The 24,870-nt window shown below is 43.9% G+C and overlaps 2 protein-coding genes across 5 annotated transcripts; one reads left to right on the forward strand and one right to left on the reverse strand.

Moving 5' to 3' along the window:
* Positions 1-1,112: 1,112 nt before the first annotated feature.
* On the reverse strand, positions 1,113-16,011 carry MUTYH (mutY DNA glycosylase). 3 transcript variants are annotated; one of them, XM_081009437.1, is made up of 17 exons: positions 15,480-16,011; positions 14,694-14,809; positions 13,455-13,576; positions 13,305-13,344; positions 12,236-12,309; positions 12,068-12,109; positions 11,762-11,833; positions 10,538-10,651; positions 9,678-9,775; positions 8,762-8,906; positions 8,059-8,146; positions 5,260-5,454; positions 4,210-4,352; positions 2,946-3,107; positions 2,499-2,546; positions 1,863-2,009; positions 1,113-1,615 (listed from the first exon to the last, which is right to left on the reverse strand). In XM_081009437.1, exons 2-16 carry the CDS (start codon positions 14,800-14,802, stop codon positions 1,893-1,895), a joined length of 1,569 nt encoding a protein of 522 aa, XP_080865563.1. In that variant the 5' UTR covers positions 14,803-14,809; positions 15,480-16,011; the 3' UTR covers positions 1,113-1,615; positions 1,863-1,892. The 3 variants fall into 3 exon arrangements, with proteins under 3 accessions (XP_080865563.1, XP_080865562.1, XP_080865564.1); XM_081009436.1 differs by having other exon boundaries at positions 1,113-2,009; positions 15,480-16,006; XM_081009438.1 differs by lacking the exons at positions 13,455-13,576; positions 14,694-14,809; positions 15,480-16,011 and having other exon boundaries at positions 1,113-2,009; positions 12,236-12,363.
* Positions 16,012-16,305: 294 nt separating this feature from the next.
* Positions 16,306-22,785, forward strand: TOE1 (target of EGR1, exonuclease). 2 transcript variants are annotated; one of them, XM_081009425.1, is made up of 8 exons: positions 16,306-16,416; positions 16,852-16,972; positions 17,287-17,327; positions 17,756-17,852; positions 18,084-18,242; positions 19,044-19,303; positions 21,002-21,176; positions 21,872-22,785. In XM_081009425.1, exons 2-8 carry the CDS (start codon positions 16,862-16,864, stop codon positions 22,643-22,645), a joined length of 1,617 nt encoding a protein of 538 aa, XP_080865551.1. In that variant the 5' UTR covers positions 16,306-16,416; positions 16,852-16,861; the 3' UTR covers positions 22,646-22,785. The 2 variants fall into 2 exon arrangements, with proteins under 2 accessions (XP_080865551.1, XP_080865550.1); XM_081009424.1 differs by lacking the exons at positions 16,306-16,416; positions 16,852-16,972; positions 17,287-17,327 and having other exon boundaries at positions 17,340-17,852.
* Positions 22,786-24,870: the final 2,085 nt, after the last annotated feature.

Genomic DNA, 24,870 nt, shown 5'->3' on the forward strand with positions numbered 1-24,870 from the left:
CAAAACTATGTGCTGAAGCTCTTTTAAAAAACTGTTACTTGAATGGTTTCTGCCTCAAGTATATTTGTGATGAGATCACAGCAAAACATTAATATGTTTATTAACAACAATTTAAATTATAAGATTTATTTATAACTTACTATTTAAATTATAACACTGAAGTATAATGTTCTTTTAAGTGTTGGGTATAATAGCATTTTTTTTTGTTTTAGCTCTAGTTGGTAATATGTTTTACTATTTCAATTTGGCCTGCTAGTCAGCTGAAGAACAGCTTATTTCTTTAGTAAACTTGCTTAATTTTTGTTACAATTGTGTTAAGTTTTAAACATCTTTCAATTGTCAGTCTTGTTTGGATATTTATTTGGGCATGTGGAATACTTATAGTAATAAAGATATATGTGTTTAAGTCAGGGTTGATCTTTAAAAAAAAAATATCAGTTGAGACTATTTTTTATTATATTTGCATTAAAAACACAATTGCGTTAACTTTAAATATTTCTTTGTAGTTCTGTAATAGAACACATTGTTACATGCTTCTCTGTATTAATTCCCTTCTGAGTTTAGAATATTTAGAATCTGATTCTTATCAACATTATGCAACGAACAAGGTCTTATTTATGTGTTTGCTCACTGTGTGGCTGAGCTTTTATGAACTTGCTGTTTCTTCATCTTGGGGAACAGATACTGCTACTTAGCTGTACTTTACAAAAAGGACATGCCTAATAGCATATTTCCACATTGCTTATGGCAGGGTAGTTACCCTTTTGATAAATGTTACCAATGTGCCCCTTTTTGTCGCAGGGGAGCAATGGGGAGATTATAGAGTAGTCATTTATTGTGCTTTTTTCACATGTGAAATGGCAAATACTAGAAATAGTGGGAAAAGAACTGAAAACTCCACAATATTCCACCTTTGTATTAACAGATTTCTGAATGCTTGCTTTTAAAGGGACTTTCTTGGTTCCTTGCCAGTGACATGGCTGTGCAGGTATCAACATGCTAGTACAATATTTAAGGTTGTGTGTGTTTGCACGCGTGCCAATTTTCAACGCTACAGTGTGAATAATACAATCAGTTAAGAAGAAGAAAGCATAACTAAATAACCGCCACAGTAAAAATTCATTAAAATTTTATTAGCAAACCCACAATTAAAACAGGACACTGCATGTACTGAAAAACAGTTTCATCTGTGAACTCCAGTAATTGTGGCATCTAGTACAGCAGCAAAACACTTTCTTGACTATGGATGTGAGCAAATGGTAATTGCATAGTTACTTGTCCTTGAGAATAAACTAGCTCTAAGAAAGCAACATTTAAGAAGGATGCAGAAGAGACATTGAGTCTTTTTGCTTAGCATCCACAGGAGAATAAGTCTTTCAGTCAGCCTGCCTCATATACTTTTTTTAAAAGTCCATTTTACTGCAGTGTGGCACACCAATAAACTCTGACCTCCTAGGAGCCACTACAGCCACACTTGTTTGAATTGTGCCCGTGTTATGTATTGGAGTGGAGGGGGGCAATGTCACAACATCCCCATGATGCCCTCATTGCAGCCACAGTGTTTCATTCCAGTATGACCACATCCTTGCTGGAGATCAGTCCCTCATCTCCGAAACTATAAGGTAAGGCACATCAGCTGAATGGTAATGCAGACAAAACAACTGGACTCATCCCACAGCCCTGAACTCTAGTAAGATTATGGAGCTTAGCACTGTTTACAACAGGCAGGCACACCTCACTGCCTGGGTAGTGTCATCCCAGGCGAGAATCTTGAGACCTTTCGGTGATGCTCATTGAGAAGGCACCAATGGGGCTTCCAAGTGTTGTACAAGGTTGCTGGGCGTGGAATGAGGTGTACTCACATGAGGTCAGGCAGAGCATAGGGACTGCCATCAGTCCCCGGGATTTGTTGCAAGAAATGAATCCAGAGAAAGTTGCCTCTTGGAAAAACTACCTTCTTCATGCAGGGTCTGGCTGGTGTGTAGGGAGTCCTGTTTCCTCTTGACAATCTGTACAGTCACACATGCATATGCATTTGACGGAGAAAGCACTGCGGCCACCTCTAAATCCCATCCCCTTGCTTATAGGCCTAATATTGGTAAGAAGGGTGGAGACAAACCAGCAGGACCCACCCAGCGTGGTTGGAAGGTTGTGCAGTTGGCAAGCCTCAAACTGGTGGCTCCCAACATGCAGGACCAGTGATGGAGCTCAGTAGACAGAGGGGCGAGATGCTGTTCCCTGTGGAACGCCCTCCCTTCATATGTCAAGAAGATAAAGAAGTACAAAACTTTTAGACATCTGAAGGCAGCCCTGTATTGGGAGGTTTCTAACACTTGATGTTTTTATTATGTTTTTAGATATGCTGTAAGCCACCCAGAGAGGCTGGGGAAACCCAGCCAGATGGGCGGGGAATAAATAAGAATAATAATTCTAGGAACATGATTGGAGCTGCAGAGAGAGGTAAGAGCTGTTCAGCTCTAGCAAACGGATGTCCTTACCTTGGCAGTGCTGATTGTAGGGCTCCACTTTTCATAAGCTTTCAAGACCTGGAAAAGTAGGACAGTCCACATAACACATCTAGCACCATAATGAATACATGGTGTTGACTCCATATGAGGGGGCAGGTTGCAACTGTTTACGTACAAAGGCGTTTTTAACGTATCAGCTGCCCCCTGGAACCACTGATTGCTTGAGCCAGAAACACAGGGACAGTGTGAAAGAGGAGACAGAGCACACATAACAAGAGAAGCAGCTAAAAGTGGACCAAGTGTATCCCTTGCTAGAAAGCTATGTTCAGTCATACTTCCAGCTGCAGTTAACGTTTGCATTTCCCCAGAAGCTGGGGCTAACATTCCATGCTGTTGCATCACCTGCATCTCTCAGGAGAAATTGACATGTGGGTCCATTGGGAAACTTGAAGCAACCAAGCTCTAGATTCTCAGTACCTTCTTCATGGCTGTGGAGATGGCAGAGTTGTGGAATTCTGTTTCGGTCACCCACCGGGATGCCGGCAGCTCCAGCTCCACATCCCAGTTTCCTTCATCTTGATCCAGATTCAAAGAGTAGATCACGTATGTTTGGCGGATGTGGGAGAAGATATGGAGAACCTGGTGAAGGATTTGAAGATATGTAGATGTGGTTAGGGAAGGTGAGAGATGCCGTTATGTCACAGCATCCCTTCCCTCCCTACCTTCTGGCAGGTAAGAAGGACAAGTTCCTTGGGAAGGAAGAAACCCAGCTGCAGCCTCATAGAGGGAGGCTGGGCTTTGCATGGAGACCTGGGAGCTTCTCCTTCCCAACCTTCATTGTTTCAGGACAAGGAGCTGCAGGTACATAACCTACTTGTCTGTGGGAGTGAAGACAGGGAAGAAAGCAGAGACTGTGCTCTAGAACTAGGACAGGGGCACAGGCCTGGAGGCAGACTGCAGTTCTCCAGGCTTCTCTTCTCAGTCGCTGAGACTCACACTAGGTTGTGCCTCCTTCCCATTCCACACCCCTCCCCAGTCATACTCCTCCAAGTGTTTTTGCCTGGCTGGAATGTGGCCTTGAAGTGCAATAATGCTCCTGGCCTGCCTGGATGAAAGTATGTGTGTGTATGTATATTAAAACCTGACTTTTGTTTGGCTGGAATGTAGCCTGTTGGCATCCGTCTGTCTCGGGAGATAATGGAGGAGTGCGCCTTTGGGGGTCAAGTAGTTCACTCCACTTGTCAAGTGATACTCTGCGCTCCAAGTAACCATTGAAGCAGGCAGACAGTGGGAGGCCAGCACTTGGGGCTGCTAAGCTTAAGACGGGCAGTAGCTGACTAGCAAGACATGATGATCTCTCCCACCTATGGCATAATCTGAGTGATAATCTAAAAATAATCTGAGGACTGAATGGCTGGAAGTGAGATTTAATTCAACCCTGACAAATACTGTTCCAGACATTCATGGGGGCAGTAATTTCATTGCCAGGTATTTAACTGCAAAACTTTCCATCTGTCAGTTACAAAACAGAACAACTGTCTTCCCCATCAAACCAGCTTCATGCATGGCACACATCCTGAAGGTTTTGTTTGGCAGTTAATAGCAACAGAGATTCTGATGCTAATGCCACCCAGGTTGTAAATCCCATGCAAGGGGAGGTGGCGGCGAGAGGGGAGGTACTTGCTGGAGAGACACTGTATAAACAATGGGCCAATTCTGCAGGGAGGGGGGTCCAATGTACCTCTCCAACATGCTGCAGGCGTCTTGTTGCCACGTTACTACCAACCCAGGCTTGGAGGTGATCTGCCAGCGCTGCTTTCTGCCGCTTCTCCTGCCCTGACTCAAGGAGGAGGCTTGGAAACTCCCAAAGCCCTGCCAACAAACCTGCAAGAAAATGTACCGTCACCAGCACAAGCTGATATTGTACAGTAGTTAAGAGCCTGAGTTATGAGCTAGAAATCCCTGGTTCAAAAAATCATCTTGGACATAAAATTTGGTATCCTCTGGCAAAGTTACATATTCTCAGCCATATCTAAAAACCTGGGATAATATGCATCTACTTAATAAGGCTGTCACAGAGATTCCTGGGATAATGTACACAAAACACCAAGGAAATGCTCTAAATAAATACTGTGTTGTCAATATCATATTTTAAACATAACCATCTATCAGACATGTATTTAGAAAACACTGCTTCCATAGTAAACGAGCAGTGCTCCTAAGGTACATGCCTACGTCAGGGCTGAGTGCTCTCTCCCTTGACTAGTGCAGGTGAAAGTAATGCCTTAAATAATTCAGCTGGTTTTCTTTTACTTCAACTGTGGCATGAATTTTTCAACAGCTGAAAAAATGCTCAATAACAGAGACAGGTCTGGGTGCCCAGGGTATCTATCTATTTATTAAATGTGTATACCACCCTTCATCTGAAAACCACAGGGTGGTTCACAACATAAAAATACAAAATGAGAACACAAGATACATAATAAACAAAAACAAACCAATAACCCTCCCTCCCACAATCACATTTTAAAGACCATAGAACCTTAATCAGCCAAAGGCCTGGTTATATTGAAACGTTTTTGCCTGGCACCTAGTATAGCAGCCTGGAATGGACTGGCAGATAAACTTGACCCATCTTGCAGGCATCTGTTTTCTGCAACCACTAGCTCAAAGTCATAAACGTGCCTCAACATAAAATTGGAATGATCACTGACGTGGGTGGGGTACAGGAGCTGGAGATGTAACAACAGATTTTCCAGGCATGGTAAGCCTCCCTTTCTCAGACCATTACCTGTGCTAGGTCTCTGCACAATAAGGTACTCTGGTTTCCCATCACTGCACTTTCTCTGTAGCACACATGTGGCTGTGCACTCGGTCCTGGGCTGCTTCTTGGCAGTTTTCCTGGGGAAGTTGGTCACACCAAGGCTGGGATCCCATGGCTCTGAAGGAGGCAGGCAGAGGGAGCAGCTCCCTGTGGTGGCAGCAGCTACAAATCAGAAGAATGAAACAGATGAGATGCCTGGCTCTGAACTGTGGGCAACAGGCAACTGTCTGCAAAGCATATTTGCTGGAAGTGGCATGTTCTAGGACAGGAAGGCCTGGCTTGCTAATGAAGCCAGAGTTAAACCAATGCTGCCCATTCCATGGGGGCAAAGCTGACAAATGTCAATTCACAACCAAACAAGAAACTTCTAATCTCACTGCAAATAAATAAATATATTCCTCAATGCAGCATGAACTGCACACCTAAACTGAATTTGAGCCAGTCTAGTCAATAGCTCTATACCAGGGTGGGAAACCTCCAGTCATCCATGTTTCTCTATTGGACCCTTGGAACTCTCCACAGGCCATGCCTCTCATGGCCTCCTCAAGTGTCTCAGCCTGGCAGGAATGTTCCCTGAACTGTGATAATACATTTTGCTTGCCTGGCTGAAGGATAGAGTCGTTTCTGTTACCCGTTACAGAACGTAGCACTTGGGGTGAAAATGTTTCCCGCCTCTGATCTATCTGTAGACTCTATGCAATCACACGTGTGAAAGAGATCAATGTGTAGTCATTTACTAGGTTCTCATAGATAAACCTACACAATTCAAACAACAGATTACCAGAAGCAGAGAGCAACTATGGTACAAAAATTACCTGCAGGGGAAATAAGATACTTCAGAGGAAGGATCCAGTGCTCCTCTGCTTCTCTACCAGAGAGCTTTTAGGGACAGACATGTTTAAAAATGAATTTTTGCCATGCATTTGCCATAAACGTAAGGCAGCATACAAATACAAGCATAAAATCCATCAGACTGATAATTAAAATGCAATCAACATACAGTGGTACCTCAGGTTAAGTACTTAATTCGTTCTGGAGGTCCGTTCTTAACCTGAAACTGTTCTTAACCTGAAGCACTTTAGCTAATGGGGCCTCCCACTGCCGCTGTGCCACCGGAGCACGATTTCTGTTCTCTCTCTTTTTTTAAAATAATTTTTATTAACAGGCCAATCAAATCGCATTAATTCCAAATTATACAGCCAAATTTTTAAAATTTTTGTTGGGGGTACCCATACTTCAAGCTCCGAAAGGGGTCCAAACATCACTCTTGCTGCTGCTTTGATTAAACAGTTCTATCCAGTTCTGTCCAGATAGTCTTTTTGTTATTTTCTTCATCTTCTTGTTGCTATCATATATTCCTTTCTTTGTGATCTCTGATAATCTTCACAAGCGGGTGAAAGACAAACATCTCCTGTGTGGGTTTTACACTCTCCAAAAGTCATATCACATAAAGGACAGACGCCATTTCCACACCTCCGTTAAAAACATTCCCACAGTCCGTCTGTTGATTTACAGGATTGCCAATTTATATCTCAGAGGGCCCTGCCAGGTCAAGATAACGTTCCGATAACCATACATTCATATTCCAATGACCCTGGTCCTCCTCCCCCTCGTCCTCCTTAGGCAAGCCTGTCTTCACGAGATTCCATTTATTGCTGCGTCATAAAACTTTCCTTCCATTCCCCGATGTTTCCACCAGTTCTCTCTTTAATCAGTAATTCATTCCCACACAGTTCTTAGTCTCCTGCTTGTGATTAATAATCGCAACAATTCTTCTCTCTGGAGGGGAGGGGTTATTGGTACTCACATAAGGCAAAAAAAGAAAAGTTTTTTCCTCCCCCCCCTTTCCGTTTCACTCCGACATACCAGTCTTTTAATGATGATTCTTCACTTGATTTATTTATCCAACCCGTCGCTCCGCTCCCAGAGATCCCATTAATCAGCAGTCTTTACTCCCGATCTTCACTTGATGTATGTGCATTAGCTTCTTTCCAATTATATATTTCCAATTATATATTTCGAGCTAATGAGAACCAGTGCGCTGATTGGAGACAGCATCAGGGAGAGCCGATCTCACTCGAGGGCTTCGTGGTAAGTGTCCACACCCCCTTCTTTCGAATCTGGGGGTGAATTATGGACACAGCTGGCAAGGCAGTCCCCCCCATCCCCTTGGGGGGGCAAGGGAGGCTACATACTCCCATAGCAGCCTCTTAATTACCTCATGTGGGTCAGAGAGATGTTATTGTCGGCCATCTTCCAATGCGCCCCCTGGTGGCCCCCACAATTTCTGTTCTCATCCTGAAGCAAAGTTCTTAGCCTGAAGCACTATTTCTGGGTTAGCGGAGTATGTAACCTGAAGCGTATGGTAACCTGAAGTACCACTGTATTAAGTGTGGGTTTGTTTGCTTGCATTTTAATGATTATTTTTATGTAGACCTCATCAAAAACCATTCATCACAACACTCTCATAAACCATCGCAAAAGCCTGCTCAAATAAAAAGGCCACATGTTTGCTCCTTAAAAACGGATCTGGATTTAGTATGTTTGGTTTTTTGGTGGGGAGTGCCCTTAATTTGCTGGCTACAGAAGATGGCTGTGGTTCTTCCCCCTTCTTCTTGCATCTACTACCCTGAATAAAGAAGGGCTGCTGGTGGAATTGGGAAGAGAAGGTAGAGATTTGCTGGAGGTGGAGATCTGAGAGCTTTCCCACCTTGTAAAAACTCCAAACCACCAACCTGGTAATGCCAGGTCTTCTCATGCGCTTACCACATTCTTCTACATCCAGCACCTGGGGGCACTTAGAAGCAGGTTTTCCTAACAGTTTCTTGGCAGAGGCTGCCTGCTCTTTTTCCACCTGCAGGAAAAGGTTCAAACTATCAGTGAACAGAGAGGTGGGGGGACTGTGCAAGTACTTGTGGCTTCTTCTAGAACTCCCATGTCCTCAGTCTTAACATCAAGCTATATGCTGACATTAGCCATGATTCCAAAGTTGAGACCAAACCCAAGGACAGAATAGGATACACATCTGTGTTGTATATGCAACATTTTAAAAAAGAGATGAAGTGGGCCTTGTTATGTGAAAGGAATTAGGAAGGATCCACAATTTAGAATATGATTAACTGAAAACATTATAACGAAGCATCAATAGGTGGCTTTGTTAGACTGTATTTCTGCTTAGGAAGAAATCCAACCATATGAAATTGAACGAACTCCGAGGGAATTTATGTGCATGGCAGCATTCCTAAACACACTTACTAGGGAGTAAGCACCACTGAAGAAAGTATTTCTGAGCAGACATGCAGGTAGACATGCAGAACCCCCATACAATGTCTGTGTGGTATGTGTACAAGGAGTGTTAAGTTTTTCAGGGAGCTTTGCAGGAAATGGCTCTTCTTTCCCAACAGATAATAATAATCTGACTCCACAGCAAAACACCAGAGCAAAGGGTATAGAGGAGGAGCTCCCTTACTTTGTGGTGTGCTCTGCAGTGCTGCTTCACGGGACACTCCATGCACCGTGGGGCCTTGGGAGTGCACACAGTTGCCCCCAATTCCATCATCGCTTGGTTAAAGTCACCGGGATAGGATGGGTCCACCAGAGTGTGTGCTAAAGCCCTAAGAACGACAGCAGCCTACATTAGCAAGCATAACAAGTCTTTCTAAAGCAGCAGCCTCAAAAAAGAACAACTCCTGAGCTTTGTTGACCTACAACCACATTGATGGGAGAGCTGAGAGTGAAAAAAAGAGACAGAGAGAGGTGCTAGTTTTGCACAAAAACTGCCCTGGGGCTGCCAGCTGTCGCTCTGTGCTGTAGGGAAGCATTTCTTAGGGAGGTGGCTACCTACTCCCTAATTTTAGAGGGGGCTTTAGAAACCAGCATTCTGTAAAAGCTCAGCAATCAGTAATGGGGAGTTTCCAAAGATGAAGAGCAGCATTTCTAAATTCTCTGCCCTCTGTCAGTCTCCACAGCACCTAGCTCTTCCTCTTGAGCCAACAAACATTTAGTTAGGACTACCATTGATTTGAATGGAACTTTCTTACATGTGAAGGACTGAATTATTCACCCCAACTTCTCTGGGTGTGTGTACAGCTCCTGGTTTGCTGATTCAACTGCTAATTCACTATCTTTTTGACCTTAAGAGTTCAAACTCATATGTGTGCGTAGGGCCACTACCAGCAAGAGGAGACCAACTGCAAGTTCACTATATGCAATTAGAGACTGGCTGTGAACAGTTTAGATTTTGCCAGGATGTGTTGTCTCCAGTTTGGATATCTGATGGGGAAGAAGGAACAAAATACTTTTATTTTCCAAAAGCTATTGTCCTTTCCTGACTCTCAGGTCCTAAAACTATGCTTGCATCATCCCAACCCCATTCCTTCCCTTACCAGAGTCTGTCAGCAACAGATGCATTGGCAGGGTCAGCACCAATGGCTCGTGTACGGCACAAGACCCGAATTACGTTCCCATCCACCACACCGGTCACCTGGATGCATTGGACAAAACAGCAACCCAGCTGTTACTGTACTTGTGACAACTTGTGCTCCAGCCTCTATTAAGGGCTGCTGACAGAGCTACTGAAGAGCCCAACCAGGCCAAAGAGGGCCCTCTGCCTGCATCAAATTCACTCTGTGAATCCATGGAAAGTTGAGATTACGTAGTGGTTAAGATATCAAGTATGGTTCAGGAAGTCTTTGGTTTGAAGTAGAGTGCACAGAGGTACAAGTCATTGTTTAGTGGCTTAGCTAGTAATGTCTAGTGACCGTATTAAATTCTGTATTAATATTTGTTTCTCTTGCCAGATACCACCTCTGTATGGTTTGTGTTTGTATTGTACAAAAGGAAGTTACTCTTTAGGACTGATGACCAAGACTAGCCACAATTTAGTCTTTCTTCCAGTCACAGGGTTAGAAAGGTATTGATACTCTTTCTTTTCATTTATATAGGTTATGAAATCATTCCATACAGAGCAGAAATCTAAATTACACACCACTTCCTTGGCTGAGATCTTCCTATTTGTTCCTACTTGTTCTAGCGCTAACAGTGAGGGAATTAGTAGCCAATTCACTGTTTTTAGGGGCATCAAGGGAAACACAGGAGTGAACAACAGCTGCAAAGGGAAAGGAGATAAGAAATGTCTAGCCCCCTATATTGACTAAGGACTCAGAAGCCCAAAGCCAGGTTGGGTAATATTCCTTTGTGCATATTCCTAAAGCAAATCTGCCCACTCAGACTGCAACCTCATTACCTGACCAAACGCTATGGATGCAATAGCTCCTGCAGTGTACTTTCCAACTCCTGGCAACTGCTTCTGCAGCTCTTCTGCTGTCCTGGGCATATGTCCTTCCATCTGTGACACCAACTGCAAAATAAACCCAGTTGAAGCAACACAGGGACATTGTCACTCAAAAGCATCCCCTCTGGTGGTTCTTAGACACACCGTTAAAACTTCCAACATGCCTTTAAGGTGTCATGATCCTGGAGTCAGATTCCCCTTCTTCAGGGGATGAGGCTGAGGACTCTGAAGCAGGAGGGGAAAGGGAATGCAGGGTCAGCCCTGGAAGTACTTCTATCTGATGAGCCTGTGAGGGCAGTGTTCCTCCAGCCAGAGGATGTGGCACTGCTCTCCTTGGAAGAAGCTATTGCAGAACCTTCCTAGCCCCCTGCTCTATTGCAGTAGGAGTAGGTTGGCTTTCACTGAAGAAGCACTTGCCATTGCAGATGGGGCTAACAACTGGGATGGCCTTGCTGCCACTATATAGGGTTCAGTGACTGAAGCAGTATCAGAGCTCCGTGTTTCTATAGCACAACCTGAGCAGCTCATTAAGAAGAAGGTGACCTTTCTGGTGATAAGATATAATGAGACGAAAATACTGCCCATTGCCTCTTGGAGGAAGGGTGGGATACAAACATTAGGGGATTTTGGATATACATTTCCTACAAACTATGCCCTCAGTTTTAGGAAGCTACTCAGCTCAAGAGTAAACCATTTGGGGTTCCCACCTTGCCATCTAATAACACTTTGCTATTCCTACCTGAACTCCCAATTAGACTACAGTGGTGCCTCGCAAGACGAAATTAATCCATTCCGCGAGTCTCTTCGTCTTGCGAAGCACAGCTATTAGCGGCTATTAACGGCTTAGCGGCTATTAACGGCTTAGCGGCTTTAAGAAAAAGGAAACAAACTCGCAAGACGTTTCGTCTTGCGAAGCAAGCCCATAGGGAAATTCGTCTTGCGGAACGACTCAAAAAACGCAAAACCCTTTCGTCTAGTGAGTTTTTCGTCTTGCGAGGCATTCGTCTTGCGGGGCACCACTGTAGTTAGTACAATAGCTACAGTAGCTAGTTATTTTGCACCTGGTTCTTTCCTAAGTGGCTATTAGAAAATCTTTCTTTCTGTAAGCACAGGACATAAAGGGAACTATCTTCTTGCAAAAATGCCTTGTGTCTTGACCCACTGCCTATAGAGTACCTTATGTGCACCTTCCTGGAGTCGCTTCCCTCGGGAGTAGTAGCCAAGCCCTGCCCATAACTCATTCACCTCCTATTTCCAAATAGAAAGAGTTAGAAAAAAAATATTAGACCAGATCAATAATGAATGCTTTCGCTTAGTGTATTTTTTTTGCTATTTCATTTTTGTGGATTTTTTGGGTATTTCTGTATTTAAAAAAGAAATATATTTAAATCCTTTTTTAAAGTGGGGTGGAGAGCAAAGCTGCATGTTCCATTCAAATATTCATGCATGAACACACACAAAATATTGCATTCTCATTCTTACCTCTAGTGAAGCCTGAGCCAGGTCCTGCAAGGTTGGCCATTTCTGTATCAAAAAGGAAAACAGGGACTTGTTTACAAGGTCTCCAAAGCACAATGGATCCAAGATCCAGAATTCAGGAGCTAATGCACAACAGAGCATGTCACAGAGAGAAAAGGATCTCAGCATCACCTGCATCCAGCGACTGTAGTAGTTGATCACTGAAGCCACCTGGGTCTGCTGGAGCATTATCTCTGATACCCACACTGCAGGCACAAAGAGAAAGCAGGTGCATCAGGCATTCTGATACCTTCCTTGTTCTGCATGGCAAGTGGGAGGGGATGTGCTGCTCAATATACCATATTTTTCGTCCCATAGGGCACACCGGCCCATAGGACGCACCTAGGTTTTTTTTGGGGGGGGAATAAAGGGGGGAATTATTTCCCCCCCAGGCGCGGGGGAAGCTTCCCCCGACCCCAGCCCCCCGAACAGGCAGCTCTCCGCAAGCCTTGGGAGACTGGCATGACTTCCCGCCGGGCTCCCACGGCTTGCGGATATCTGCCTGAAGCCCAAACCAGGTCGGGGAACAGCAGGATGGCACGCTGCGCCTCCCCGCTGTCCCCTGAGCTTGTGGGGCTGGCGGCAGGGAGAAGCGGGCTTCTCCCCGCCGCCAGCCTCCAAACCAGGTCGGGGGACAGCGGGATGGTGGGAACTCCCACGGGCTCCCAAGGCTTGCGGAGAGCTTCCTGAAGCCTGGAGAGCGAGAGGGGTCGGTGCGCACCGACCCCTCTCGCTCTCCAGGCTTCAGCGAAAGCCTCATTCGCCCCATAGGACGCACACACATTTCCCCTTCATTTTTGGAGGGGAAAAAGTGCGTCCTATAGGGCGAAAAATACGGTACTTTAAAGGCAATTGTAAGAGGTTAAGCAACCTTTTTATATCCCAGGGGGACTGTTTAGCTGGAGATAACTAGTTCTGCATGCAGTTCTATCTTGCCCCTTAAATATTACACTGCTGCCAAAAGTCAAGTGCCATGATCTGACTAGGGGATCTCTAGCAACGCAGAACACCAATGTCCTTAATTGGACTAAGGAGCCACAATTCAAAGTATTTTTCTCAGCAGTAAAACTGATACCACCACATTGCTGCTACCACTAGGACAGTGTTGTGTGCAGCCTGCGGCATTTATCTCTAGAGCACCCCTGAATGCAGATAGATGGCAGGAATCCCCAGCAGAATTCCTGAGTGTTCTTGCTCTCACCAGCATATGCTCGTCTGTCAGCATCCTCTTCACTTGCAGCCTGTAGAAAAGTGAACAGGGGACTTTAGGGAACAGGACACAGCAAAGCAATTGTCTCTCTCTTCTGAGATATTTCTGTGCATCCTAGAAGCCCAGCACAATATGCCATACCAATTTCCTCCAAGGAAGATCTCGTTTGCATTTGTTGTACCAGGTGAGCAGCCTCTTCCGAAACTCTTTGATTTCAGCTGCATTGCTGAAGGTGTGGAATGGAGACTGTTGGCTGGGAACTCCTGCAACAAAGAGAGGCCAGTTACAATTTTTGCAGTGGCAATTTCTATCGGGTTATACAAATATACAAGGCAGTTGATAAACCTGTGCTGGGCCAGAGGGGAATACGTATTTGATAGACAGCTGAAGAACAGCAGTCCTACTGGCATACCCCTCTACAAATATTTCCCAAAGATCTGCTCTTTCTGTTAACCTCAGAAACAGAAGTCCTCAGCAGATATCTCCTTTGTCCATGTCATTCTTCCAGGGCTGGGTAAACCTTTTTCAGCCCAAGGGCCACATTCCCTTCTGAGTGACCTTCTTGGGGCCACATGCCAATGGTGGGGAGGGCTGGAGACAAATGTGGGTAGAGAGCAATGAATGTGGATTTTTACTTTTGTGTAGTGGGCTACTTTTTTTACACACTCACACATTATTCTCTATGTTCCATCTAACTCAAGCAAGAAGCATTTTCAGAGTTCAAGGACACATTCTAGCCAGCAAAAACAGTTAAGGAGGATGCAAAGCAGGGCTAATGAGCAGCGGGGCTCTGGAGGTTGTGTGGCCTGGGGAGGGTCCTATGGGCTAGATAGAGATTCTTGGAGGATCATATTAGACCCCAGCCTGGATGTTCCACATCCCTGTATCACACAAATTCAAAGCAGGAAGATGAGCCCCTATGATGGCAAACTAGACAACAAGCACCGTGTCTGCTTATGTCACACTATTCTAAAACAGAATACTTTTCTGACTCTACAAGTTTCAATTAAATTTCTTTTTTTTAAAAAAGTCACCAAATAATTTTGGGTCGAAGAATGTTACAAGAACGGAGGCAAGGAAGGTACAAATTTTCAGGTTTTGTGTTGTTGGCCAAGCAACACTAAACATTTTCTAATTCCTTCATAAGGAAAACTCCATCTATCCCAAAGCCAGTTTGTGGAATCAGTGATGCATTAAATCTGAGATATTTGTAACTTCAGCTTCTGATTCAGTCTTTGAATGCATAGCCAGCTAAAAAGTTGAGGGGAGTTCAATAGCTGTTACCACAAAATAAGTGATCCTGAAAAGAGGTTCAAACAATTATTTTCAATTTTCTTTCATCCTACACTGATGAAAAAAATATTTTTGTAACTCAAGCACCTTTGCATAGTGTGGTATTTCCTTCACATTTTTTCAGCGATTTCTGTTGTTTCCCAGTGTTCCTTTGTATTCCTAGCTTGCTGCGTGTTGCCAACTGGAGTTTGCTCATTGCCAGCCTAGAAAAAAAATGTACCACTGTCAAATTATATTTCTCTTCATCATCTCCAGATCCAAAATTAGCAATATGTGCAACACTCTATACTGTATACAGTACCCTGTATTCCATCAAGGTGGCAAGATGTGAATAAGAACTATGAATATAAATGCTGACAATATGGATAGACAGAACTATAGGGCAACTGAAGAGTGATATAAGAGGCCTGCCTTTATTACTCCTTAATAGATGTAGTCTACATATACAAGAATAGACAGATAATGAATCCTGAGTTTCTGTAATAGATTGCATCACTTTAGATATCTATCTATCTATCTATCTATCTATCTATATCTCCTATGCAAAACTCTTTGAAAGTACAAAATTTAACACATCAGAGAGAAAAGTTCTACATGGGTCACTCCCTTGTTGTGCTAGTTTTCTATCTGCAGGAAGCTCCCAGCTCCCCAATAGGGGAGAAATGCGGATCCTTCATCCGTAGCCTGAACTGGTATGGTACATTCTACCACCTCAAGTTTCTGTAACCTCATCCGCTGCGTGTGTAGTAAAACCAAAGGGCTCGGCTCCTCATATCACATGCACGAAGGAATATGCACACTAGGGAGTGTTCTATGCACTTTCACACTCAGAACGGTGTTATTAGAGAGACAGGCCACGAGTAACATCCCTACCTTCGTCTCTTTGTTGATTTCTTTGCGCGCGTCCAACTCAGAACCTCCTTCCAACTAGCGTGGAGCCAATCAAACCGAAGCACAACTTCATCCCGGCAAGCGGAAGGCTCGCAAAGAAAGGGGCTGACAGCATCAAGCCAATCGGCGTCAAAGACGGAACAAAAACTGAGTCACGACGACCAACTTCCTGGTTTCTTTTGGCGCCATTTTCGCACAGAGTTGAAGTGAAATGTATCCATAGGGGCAACGCAAAAAAGCTAGGAATTTAGCGTTAACTGCGATTGGGCAGTAAAAGCCCGCCCGTGCTGTTCCTAACATTTCGTGTAGAAAATGCGTAGTTTCAACAACCATTCACAACATCCCTTCAATGTAGCGCACCGCGGATGTTGCAAGTTAGAAGTGGGGCTGTGGTCAAAAGCGAGTGAGTGAGAATGAATACAGTAGGGAACAACAAGGGGGTAGTTTACAGCACATTGCAACTATGTCTACTCAGAAGTAAGTCCTGCATAATTCAATGAGCCTCATTCAGATACGTAGGGTTATGATTCCAGCCCTTAGTATTGCTATCCTTCTACCTTCCGGACGCCACATGCAAATCGTGGGCAGAGAGCAATGAATGCGAGTTTTACTTTGGTGCAGCAGGCTAGTTTTTACACACTCACACATCCCACCCTATCCAAGCCCAGAAATCATTTTCAGAGTACATTTTCGCCATGCAAAGCTGGGCTGGTGAACAGCTGGGTGAGCTAAGGAGATTCTGGGCCTGGGGAGAATGAGTGGGTTTGGATGCGGCGAAAGGCACTTGCAAAGACAGCTAGGCCTACGCGCCACCCTTAGAGAAAGGACCCCAGAGAGCAGGACGCGCCGGAAGCTGGCGAGTTGAACGACAAGGGAGATGGCGGTTGTCTAAGTAACTCGCAGGTGTCACTTCTCGAAGGTAAGAGAAGGTCTTTCGAAAGCACCTTCTGGGAGGAGGTATTGTGCTCAGCGGTTTCTTGTGCAGACGATGTGCATTCTCCTAAACGAGTTAGTGGCCAGGGACCAGGAAATGGTGGTGGAGCGGAGGTTTAAACTTGATCTCACCTATAACGTGCATGTTATGGATCATGTACTGATGACTTTTTACTGTTCCCGTTCTAGTTCTGGTTTGAGCTTTAACGAGATGAGGCATTTACTATACCTGGGGCTCTTGGGTTTTTTGCCATATAAAGCAGCGGTTCCTGTTCTCTCTTTTTTTCTGAGGTGTTATTTGATATATGCAGGGAGCAATCTGTGGGTTCGGGTTTTTTTAACTAGTCATTGGTATCCCCAAAGCAAAATTAACCATTGGATTGTAAAAGTTATGCATGTCTAATCTCTTGTGTCCCAACAGCTGCATAAGAATGACTTCCTTGAAAGTGCCAGTCATCGATGTCCAGAATGATAATTTCAAGGAGCTCTGGCCATCCATGCTCTTGGCCATCAAAACATCTAGCTTTATAGCTATTGACACGGTGGGTAGAGTTGCCCTTCTTTGTGATTTCTCAAAAAGGGTAGGGGCGGGGACTGTAACTTTGATGGTAATTGGGTTGCTGTCTTTGCTAGGGAAAGCTGACACCATTTTATTTAATTTTTCCATTGGTCTATCTACCTATTCTTTATACTGCTTTCCAGGGTTTCAGACAGGAGTTTTCCAGCTCTGCATTGGAGACATCAGGGATTAAACCTTGAACCTTGTACATGTAAAACTGTAACACTGAGCTACAACTTATTTTACATAACTTGTTCTACCATGGAGTGGAAATCTAATTGTTATCTTTGTCCATAGGAGCTTAGTGGGCTTGGAACAAGGAAGAGTTTGTTGAATCAGTAAGTAATGTGCTGCTTCTGTTTGAGTCCTGAAGCATGATGTTCTCATTCTTGTTGTTCTGAATTATTAGGTCCTTGAGTATGGACAGCATTGTGGAGTGTCTGCCGATACTTTCAGGAGTCTTTGTTTCCCCCAACTCAGTACCAGACACTAGTTGAGTGGACCTATTGGGATTCACAGTGGAAGCAGTTCTTTGACTGTGTGGGTGTGGATGGCTTAAGATGTGCTTGCCCATTTGGAGTAATCAGTTCTTTGAGGGCAGGAAATATGCAAGCTGTGGGGAACAGGCCCACATGCTATTAATGCGCTTCGAAATTCAGGCTGGTCTCGATCTTGAATGGAAAGGTGAAATTTGTCATGTCAATAGGGAAGCTATGGTTCAGTGGTCTAAATTTCCTACTAAGCTGCCTGAGGCTTCTCCCCACAGGTGTATTGAAGAACGATACAAATCTGTTTGCAGTGCTGCCAGAACACGCTCCATTTTGTCTCTAGGAATTGCTTGTTTCAAACATCTTCCTGATAAGGTATAGTGCTCATTGTCTGGCTTTCACCCTAATTCTACTGCTGAGTTAAGAATGTGTTGCTTATAAGAGAATAGTATATTGAAGGTTCAGTCTTCAATGCATAAAGTGATGCATAAAGTGACCAGTATTGATTCTAGACACTAAAGGAAGTAGTTGCTGATTTCTAGGATGTTACTGTTTGCACTTTTTCTGTGCTGCTCTCAATTTCTTTGAACTGGCCTGTATTTGCAGTCAGAGAACACATACCTCTCCCAGATCTACAACCTGACCCTGCTCTGTATGGAGGATTATATCATTGAACCACAGTCAGTTCAGTTCCTGGTGCAACATGGCTTTGACTTCAACAAGCAGTATTCTCAGGGCATTCCTTATCACAGAGGCAATGACAAGGTATGGGGACTCTTTACTGTAAGGTATAAGTGAGGTGAGACCACAATGAGAAAGTAACTGGTTTCTTTCTTAATATCTGCTTGGCTTCGTTTGCATTTCACACTTCTTTTGCTAATCAAAATTATCCACGTGTATTTTTAAAAAAACTTTATTAACATCAATTAACAACCCACAATGCATTTCACACTTCAGTGTCATGGGGCTGAATTGATGCTGCACCAACATAGCCACCACCTAGTCAGTACTGTGGAGCTTCTGTGGAGGAGTCAGTCTGCTAGCAACTGGTTTCACCATTGAGCTGGAGGAGAACTGCCCTCACAGAAATAAGCTTGGGAACAGAATAATAAGCTTGAGCTGGAGGAGAACTGCCCTCACAGAAATAAGCTTGGGCCTGAGCTGAAGGGGTGTGAAATGTCCTGCACCTTCATCTGACAGTTCTGGTAGATGAATAAAGCACCATCTCTGCCTAGAGTACAGGAGAGAGTGGTGGTGGCATCCTGCCTTTTCCAGGCTTTACCTCAGCGAAAACTAGGTGTGGTGGTTCTGCCCTAGAACCTGGGTCATGAATCCATAAGCAGTGGCAGAATTTGGGCTGTAGACCTGTACCATCAAAACAGGTGAAGGGAACTCCAGGGGATCAATGCCACCCTCTTTTGCATTTACCTCTGCTGCCTTTGCCCGCATTGACCGCCCAACACTTCTGAGGCTCATCTTCATCCAGGCTGTTCTCATATCAGAGAAACTAGTGCAGGCTTTGGAAATGAGGCCAGCTAACCTTATCCCCTCTTTGCTCTCTCACAGGGAAATGAAAACCACAGCCAGACTGTCCGTACTTTTTTCCTGGAACTGATCCGAGCCAAGAAGCCCCTCATTCTGCACAATGGCCTAATTGATTTGGTTTTCCTGTACCAGTGCTTTTATGCTCACCTTCCTGACAATTTGGGCACCTTCACTGCTGATCTTTCAGAGATGTTCCCAGCTGGAATCTATGACACCAAGTATGCTTCTGAGTTTGAGGCACGTTTTGTGGCTTCTTACCTAGAGTATGCCTACAAGAAATGGTAGGTATCTCTTGCCAGGTCAAGCTGTAAGCTGTAAGCACCCTGACAAGGATTTTTGGGCCGAGATCCATCGTAGCACAAGTGGACATTTGCCTGATCACATAATAAGGCTTTTCCTTCCTCCCCTCCCCCCTTCACCTCCCCATGTACTCCCAAAATCTACTCTGGAGATTTGAGGGACCAGGTTTTTGGAGCACATGGGTGTGGGAGGTAGAATAGAAATTGGAAGTTCCATTGCACAGGCTGATTTCTGTTGGGTAAGCAGGCATACATCATTGAATGCTGCTCCTGGGCTTTAAGTAGCGAGAGCACAACTGCTGGGTCCAAGGCTGCTGCTCTTCTATTTTTACCGGAACAGGGTCTGATTTGGGTATGAATGAGTAGGGTGGAGGACAAGAAGTATGAATACCATATCTAGTTAGTGACTTTGTTACTTTCCATATAGGTTATTCTATTTATGTGCATTTTGGGCAAATACTGTGATTCAGTTAAATCTTAATTGTGATTCAATTAATCCCCAGGCTCCACTACAAACTCATAACTCCACATGCATGTACTTGCCCGCCATTTGTCTCAGGTTGTTTCCTTGCTACAGCTTTCAGCTGAAATTCTTTATGAGTTTAAATTATTATTATTACTAAATTTGTATTCTGCCCTATACCTGTAGATCTCAGGGTGGTTCACAACATAAAATTACAATATAAAAGACACAAAATACATGATAGAAATATGAACAAAAACAAACCAATAATCGCCCCTTCCACAACCCATTTTAAAGGGCATCGGATGTCAATCAGCCAAAGGCCTGGTTGAAGAGGAACATTTTCACCTGGTGCCTAAAGATGTATAATGAAAATGAGTTGCATTTCTTTTTACTGCTTAGGAGACTGAAATCTCCTATTTGATACTAGAGCCTGGATTCTAAGTAAAGTATTTTACTTAATTCCAGTCCACAAAATTTTGACTGGCCTTGGCAGTTAGCCATAATTTATGGTCTCCACAAACTCTGCTCTGTTGGCACATGCAGAGGACCCAAGAGCTGAAGGGTGAGTCACATTCCATGCTGTGCCTTTAAAACATTAAAATACAGCAAGAAGGATTCTCACTCAATTTTCAGTATCTTCAAAATGTGGCATGAAGAAAAAGTTATTTGCATATATCAGAAGACTTGAAAAAGAGACTGCAACAGTCTCGTCTGCCTAATGCGGTAGAAGATGGCTCCTGCCTTAAGTTCTCTGTGGCAGCAGAATGAAGGGGTAGGGTTTTTCATGTTGTCCTTGGCTACTAGCAGAAGAAACTAGTAGAAATGTGTGGAACTGACTAAACAACTCCTCAGGTTTTCTCTTCCCTTTTCTCTGTTTCCCCACTCCCTGATTCTAATAATCAAATGAGAGGTTTGCCTTCTGCTTAGAGAAAAGCACTAGTTTGGGAAGATGCTCATACCCTGTTATGGTGTTCCAGGTATCTGGCAGTCAGGGGAACAAGCAGTTGTGCAGATAGCATTTTTATGTGTCTCTGCTTCTCTTCTAAAAGGCAATGCTATGTATCTTTTATATTCTTATTTCCGCTTTAGCTCATTTTTCTACATTCAGGGGGCTTTCCTATGAGTACACAGAGGAGCCTGTCCTGAAGGGCAGTTGATCTCCTTGCTCTGACACAGCCTCTGTTCCAGGTTCTAATGCTATTCTTGCCTTCCAGCAAGCGAGAAAACTACAGGTTGAAGAATTCAGAAAAGCAGCACCTCAGCATAGAGTTCTGCAACTACCCAGACAGCATAGCTTCCTATATCGATTATCGCTTCTGTTCCCTATCAGATGCCAGCCAGTCTGGGCTTGACCCTGCAAACAAAGTCACCATCTGTCAGACATTTTCTGTAAGTATTACTTCTGTCTCCCTTCTATCTTGAAAGTTTGTTAAATAGTAAATTGTAAATAGTTCATTCAGTGTGGTGGATATTCTCAGATAGGGACTATGAGGACAAGCTGTCTAGGATGAGAGACAGGCTCTTGGGCTGGATGTGTGTTTGGCAGTGGGAGGCAAATGCTTATGCTGGTATTATGGTCAATTTTAAAGCATGGTACCTCTTTCTGCAGCTTTCTGATAAAAATGGAGAGGTGCTACCTTTTAATAATGAGGGTATCTGGGAGCTTACTAGAGAACACAAGAGACCTGCTGGGTCAGGCTAAAGGTCCATTTAGTCCAGTATATTTTCCCAACAGTGGCCCAGCCCAGAAGCCTGCAAGTAATACATGAGGTTTGGATGATCCAGAATAGTCTTTTAATATTGCTATTTTCCGGTTAATTAGCATGGCACAATCTCACAAATGTGATAAATATCCAGAAGTTAATGTTGAAAGTTGCTCTAGGGCAGCATTTCTCAAATTTGGGTCCCCAGCTGTTGGACTACAACTCCCATCATCCCTGACCACTGGTTCTGCTAGCTAGGGATGATGGGAGCTGTAGTCCAACAACAGCTGGAGACCCAAGTTTGAGAATCACTGCTGTAGGGTATATAAGATCCAGTGATATTTTCTCAAGTGTGCTAATGATTCTCACTCTTCCCTTTAGGCCTATGGCTGGTGCCCAGATGGATTGAAGTGTTCACAGTCTCACAACATTGACCTAATAATTAATGAAGATGAGAACCACAAAGAGGACAAGCGGAAGAAAAGAAAGCAGAAGTGGAAGCATCGGAAGAATTTTGTAGAGCCCTCAAAGGAACCTGTGTTGAGAAGCCCTGAGAAGGAAGGAGAGGCGGCTTGCAATATGGAAGACGGTCCCCCATCCAAGCAGTCCTGTTTAAGCAACATGGTTGCTCCTACTGTAGATTCTGCAGGCACAGAAACTGTATCCAGTAATGAGGAGAGTTCTATGGATGTGGAACGAGAACTAGGCTCTGACACAACTGATAGCAAGATGGATGAGGAACAAGCCAGTGCCACAGACAATGAGGGCATCACTTTATCACCATCCAAAGATGGACCACAACAAAGGGCAGCAGGGACTGAAGGATCAGGACCAGAAGTCCAGATAGAGTGTGCTTCTGTAGTGACGGCTTTGTCTGGCACCCAGAACCCAGTGGCACCAGTGCCTGGCTGTTCAGAGGGTGGTATTCACCGGGCTGGCTTTGATGCCTTCATGACAGGTTACATTATTGCCTACGTCCATATGCTCAAAAATGATGAACACAAAGACTCAAGGGAAGGGCCTTGGTTGCCGGACTGCCATAACAAAGTGTACCTCAGTGGGAAGTCTGTCCCCCTTCAGATAGTGAAAAGTTTGTTTTCTAAATCCTCCAAAGCTCACAGCCAGAAGATGAAATTGGCTTGGGCTAGTAAGTAGAGCTGGGAACCCTCCTACTTGGGACTTTACATAAGAGCTGTTGAAAATAGCAGCAGCTTCTACCCACAGTCATCAAACAAAAGCAGCAGACTGTGACTTTATTTTTAAACATCTGCACAATTAAATTACTCTGTACAGTACTAGAATTTCCGTTTTTGTTTGTTAAAGGTAGAGCCTTTATGTACACAGGACCAGGCAACTGTCTTAAACATGGGAGAGCTATGAGGAGCCCTAATTTATAGCATATTAATTTAATCCACTCATTCAAACCAACAGCATGAGAACCAGCAGCTTATTTTTGTAACGACCATGGAGACCACTTCTTCTCTTGCATACAAAGACCAAACAGCTTCCATATATAAGTAACAATATTTATAGCAGTATAAAACCTTGTATCTATGCAGTATTTGTGCATTTTAAATTTCAGATCAGAGCCTGTTGGGGATTACAGTCATACCTCGTGCTAAGTTTGCTTCACGTTGCGGCTTTTCAGGTTATGAACATGGCAAACCCAGAAGTGTTTACTTCTGGGTTCGCCACGTGCAGAAGCGCTTTGCACATGTGCAGTAGCGGCGCTCTACTTAGGGACTTTTCGGGGTGCGAACAGCACCCCGAAACGGATCGTGTTTGTAAGTAGAGGAACCACTGTATATTGGTAAGTATGCACCAGCATACTTACCAAACTAGATACAGTATTGTGTAAATTCCATTAAAGTGCATATTCAAAAAGATGCAAATTGCAGAGGGAGGAATGGGAGAAGGAACAACATTCAGACTCCAGGGTATGTGGCAGTGGGGGTGCTTTCATCCCACCCTGCTGCTTGTGCCCACCATTTGCATATTTTAAAATGCGCATGGTAGTCATATAATTAAGCTCATTGTTTTGATGATTGAGTCTTTGGATGGGTTGGAAAAGTAGTTAACTAAAGTTCTATGGGCCTCATCAGTGCCTAGTACAAGGCATGTGCAGAAAACCTAGTAAAAGAGACTGCTCCTTAAAGTAACTTAAGACATTCTTGAGGTTCAGGAGGTCTGTTTTGAACAAGGCACCTTTTGCAGTCTTGCTGTTGCTCATATCACCTTTTATGAAATATTTCATTGTATCCAACTAAATAATTGTGTGCACTGAATGACTTCCACAAGTGCAACAGTGTTCCCTTTCTTCCCACTGCATGCCCCCCATGTGCTTTTGACATTTCTGCAACCTGGCAGTGTGTGCAATGATTTGGTTAGATACGGCCTATTCTTTTCTGTAACAACTCTTGCCTCAGGAGCTAGAAAACTGCAGCTATGTGTGAGACAGAGGATGGCGCAAGAGCTTGAAGATGCAAGAGAATTTCAGAAATAGGTTTCATGCTTTTCTTCAACCCATACCACTTGCCTGTTTTTTGGTAAGTTTGCTGCAGAATAAATGAGTAAGAAGCTAGATGGGCTTCTGCGAACCTTAGTTTGCAAAGGGCATAGGAAGGTATCTGCATCATACTCTGCATTCTGTTGTTCTCAAACTAAATCAAACTGCTCAAGCCTTGGAGTGTACTTTAGGTAAAACCTACTGGAAACAACAAAGGATAAAAAATCGATTCACAAATGCTACCTTTAAAGTCACATTTGGCATTAGTAGAGGGGAAATGTGCCCAGCCAACTAATGCAGTTACAGCTGAGGTTTAATCTCTTGCTGGCTGCCTTTACTTATAAAAGGCTTTTAATCTTACTCAACTTTGTCACCACTAGTTTTAGCAGGGAAAGAAAACAGTCTGTTTTGTTAATACTCTCTTTCTCAGGCCAAATGATCCTTCCACCAATTAGTTGCAAAGACAGTGGCCTCCCCATGCTGTGGTAGTTTGGCCCTCTGACCAATCTGATCTCAGTAGAAGTATAGTATGCCCAAGTATCAGCTGCGCACAAACTTCCTTTTTGTGAACAAGCAGAAAGCCTTGGTTGATCATAGTGCTTGGTTATGCCCAAATGGCTTCCAAACAAGCCAAAATATGGAGTTAAAGGTTTTAAGTTTGCTTATATCTCTTAGCTTGTTTGGCAGCTATTAACCATTTGTTCATAGTGGGAACAGGAAACCATGCTTAACTAGGATTTCCTGGCTTGTTTCACAGCTCACACAAAGGGAGGAGCTAAGCTTCCATGTGTGGGTGCCTGACACTCCTGCATATTGCAGCTTAGAATTTATCGTCATAGCACAATTATCAAGCAAACTTGGTATACAACTGAAT

The sequence above is a fragment of the Podarcis pityusensis genome (assembly GCF_964106645.2).
Source record: "Podarcis pityusensis genome assembly, chromosome: 6".
In the NCBI taxonomy this organism is placed as follows: domain Eukaryota; kingdom Metazoa; phylum Chordata; class Lepidosauria; order Squamata; family Lacertidae; genus Podarcis; species Podarcis pityusensis.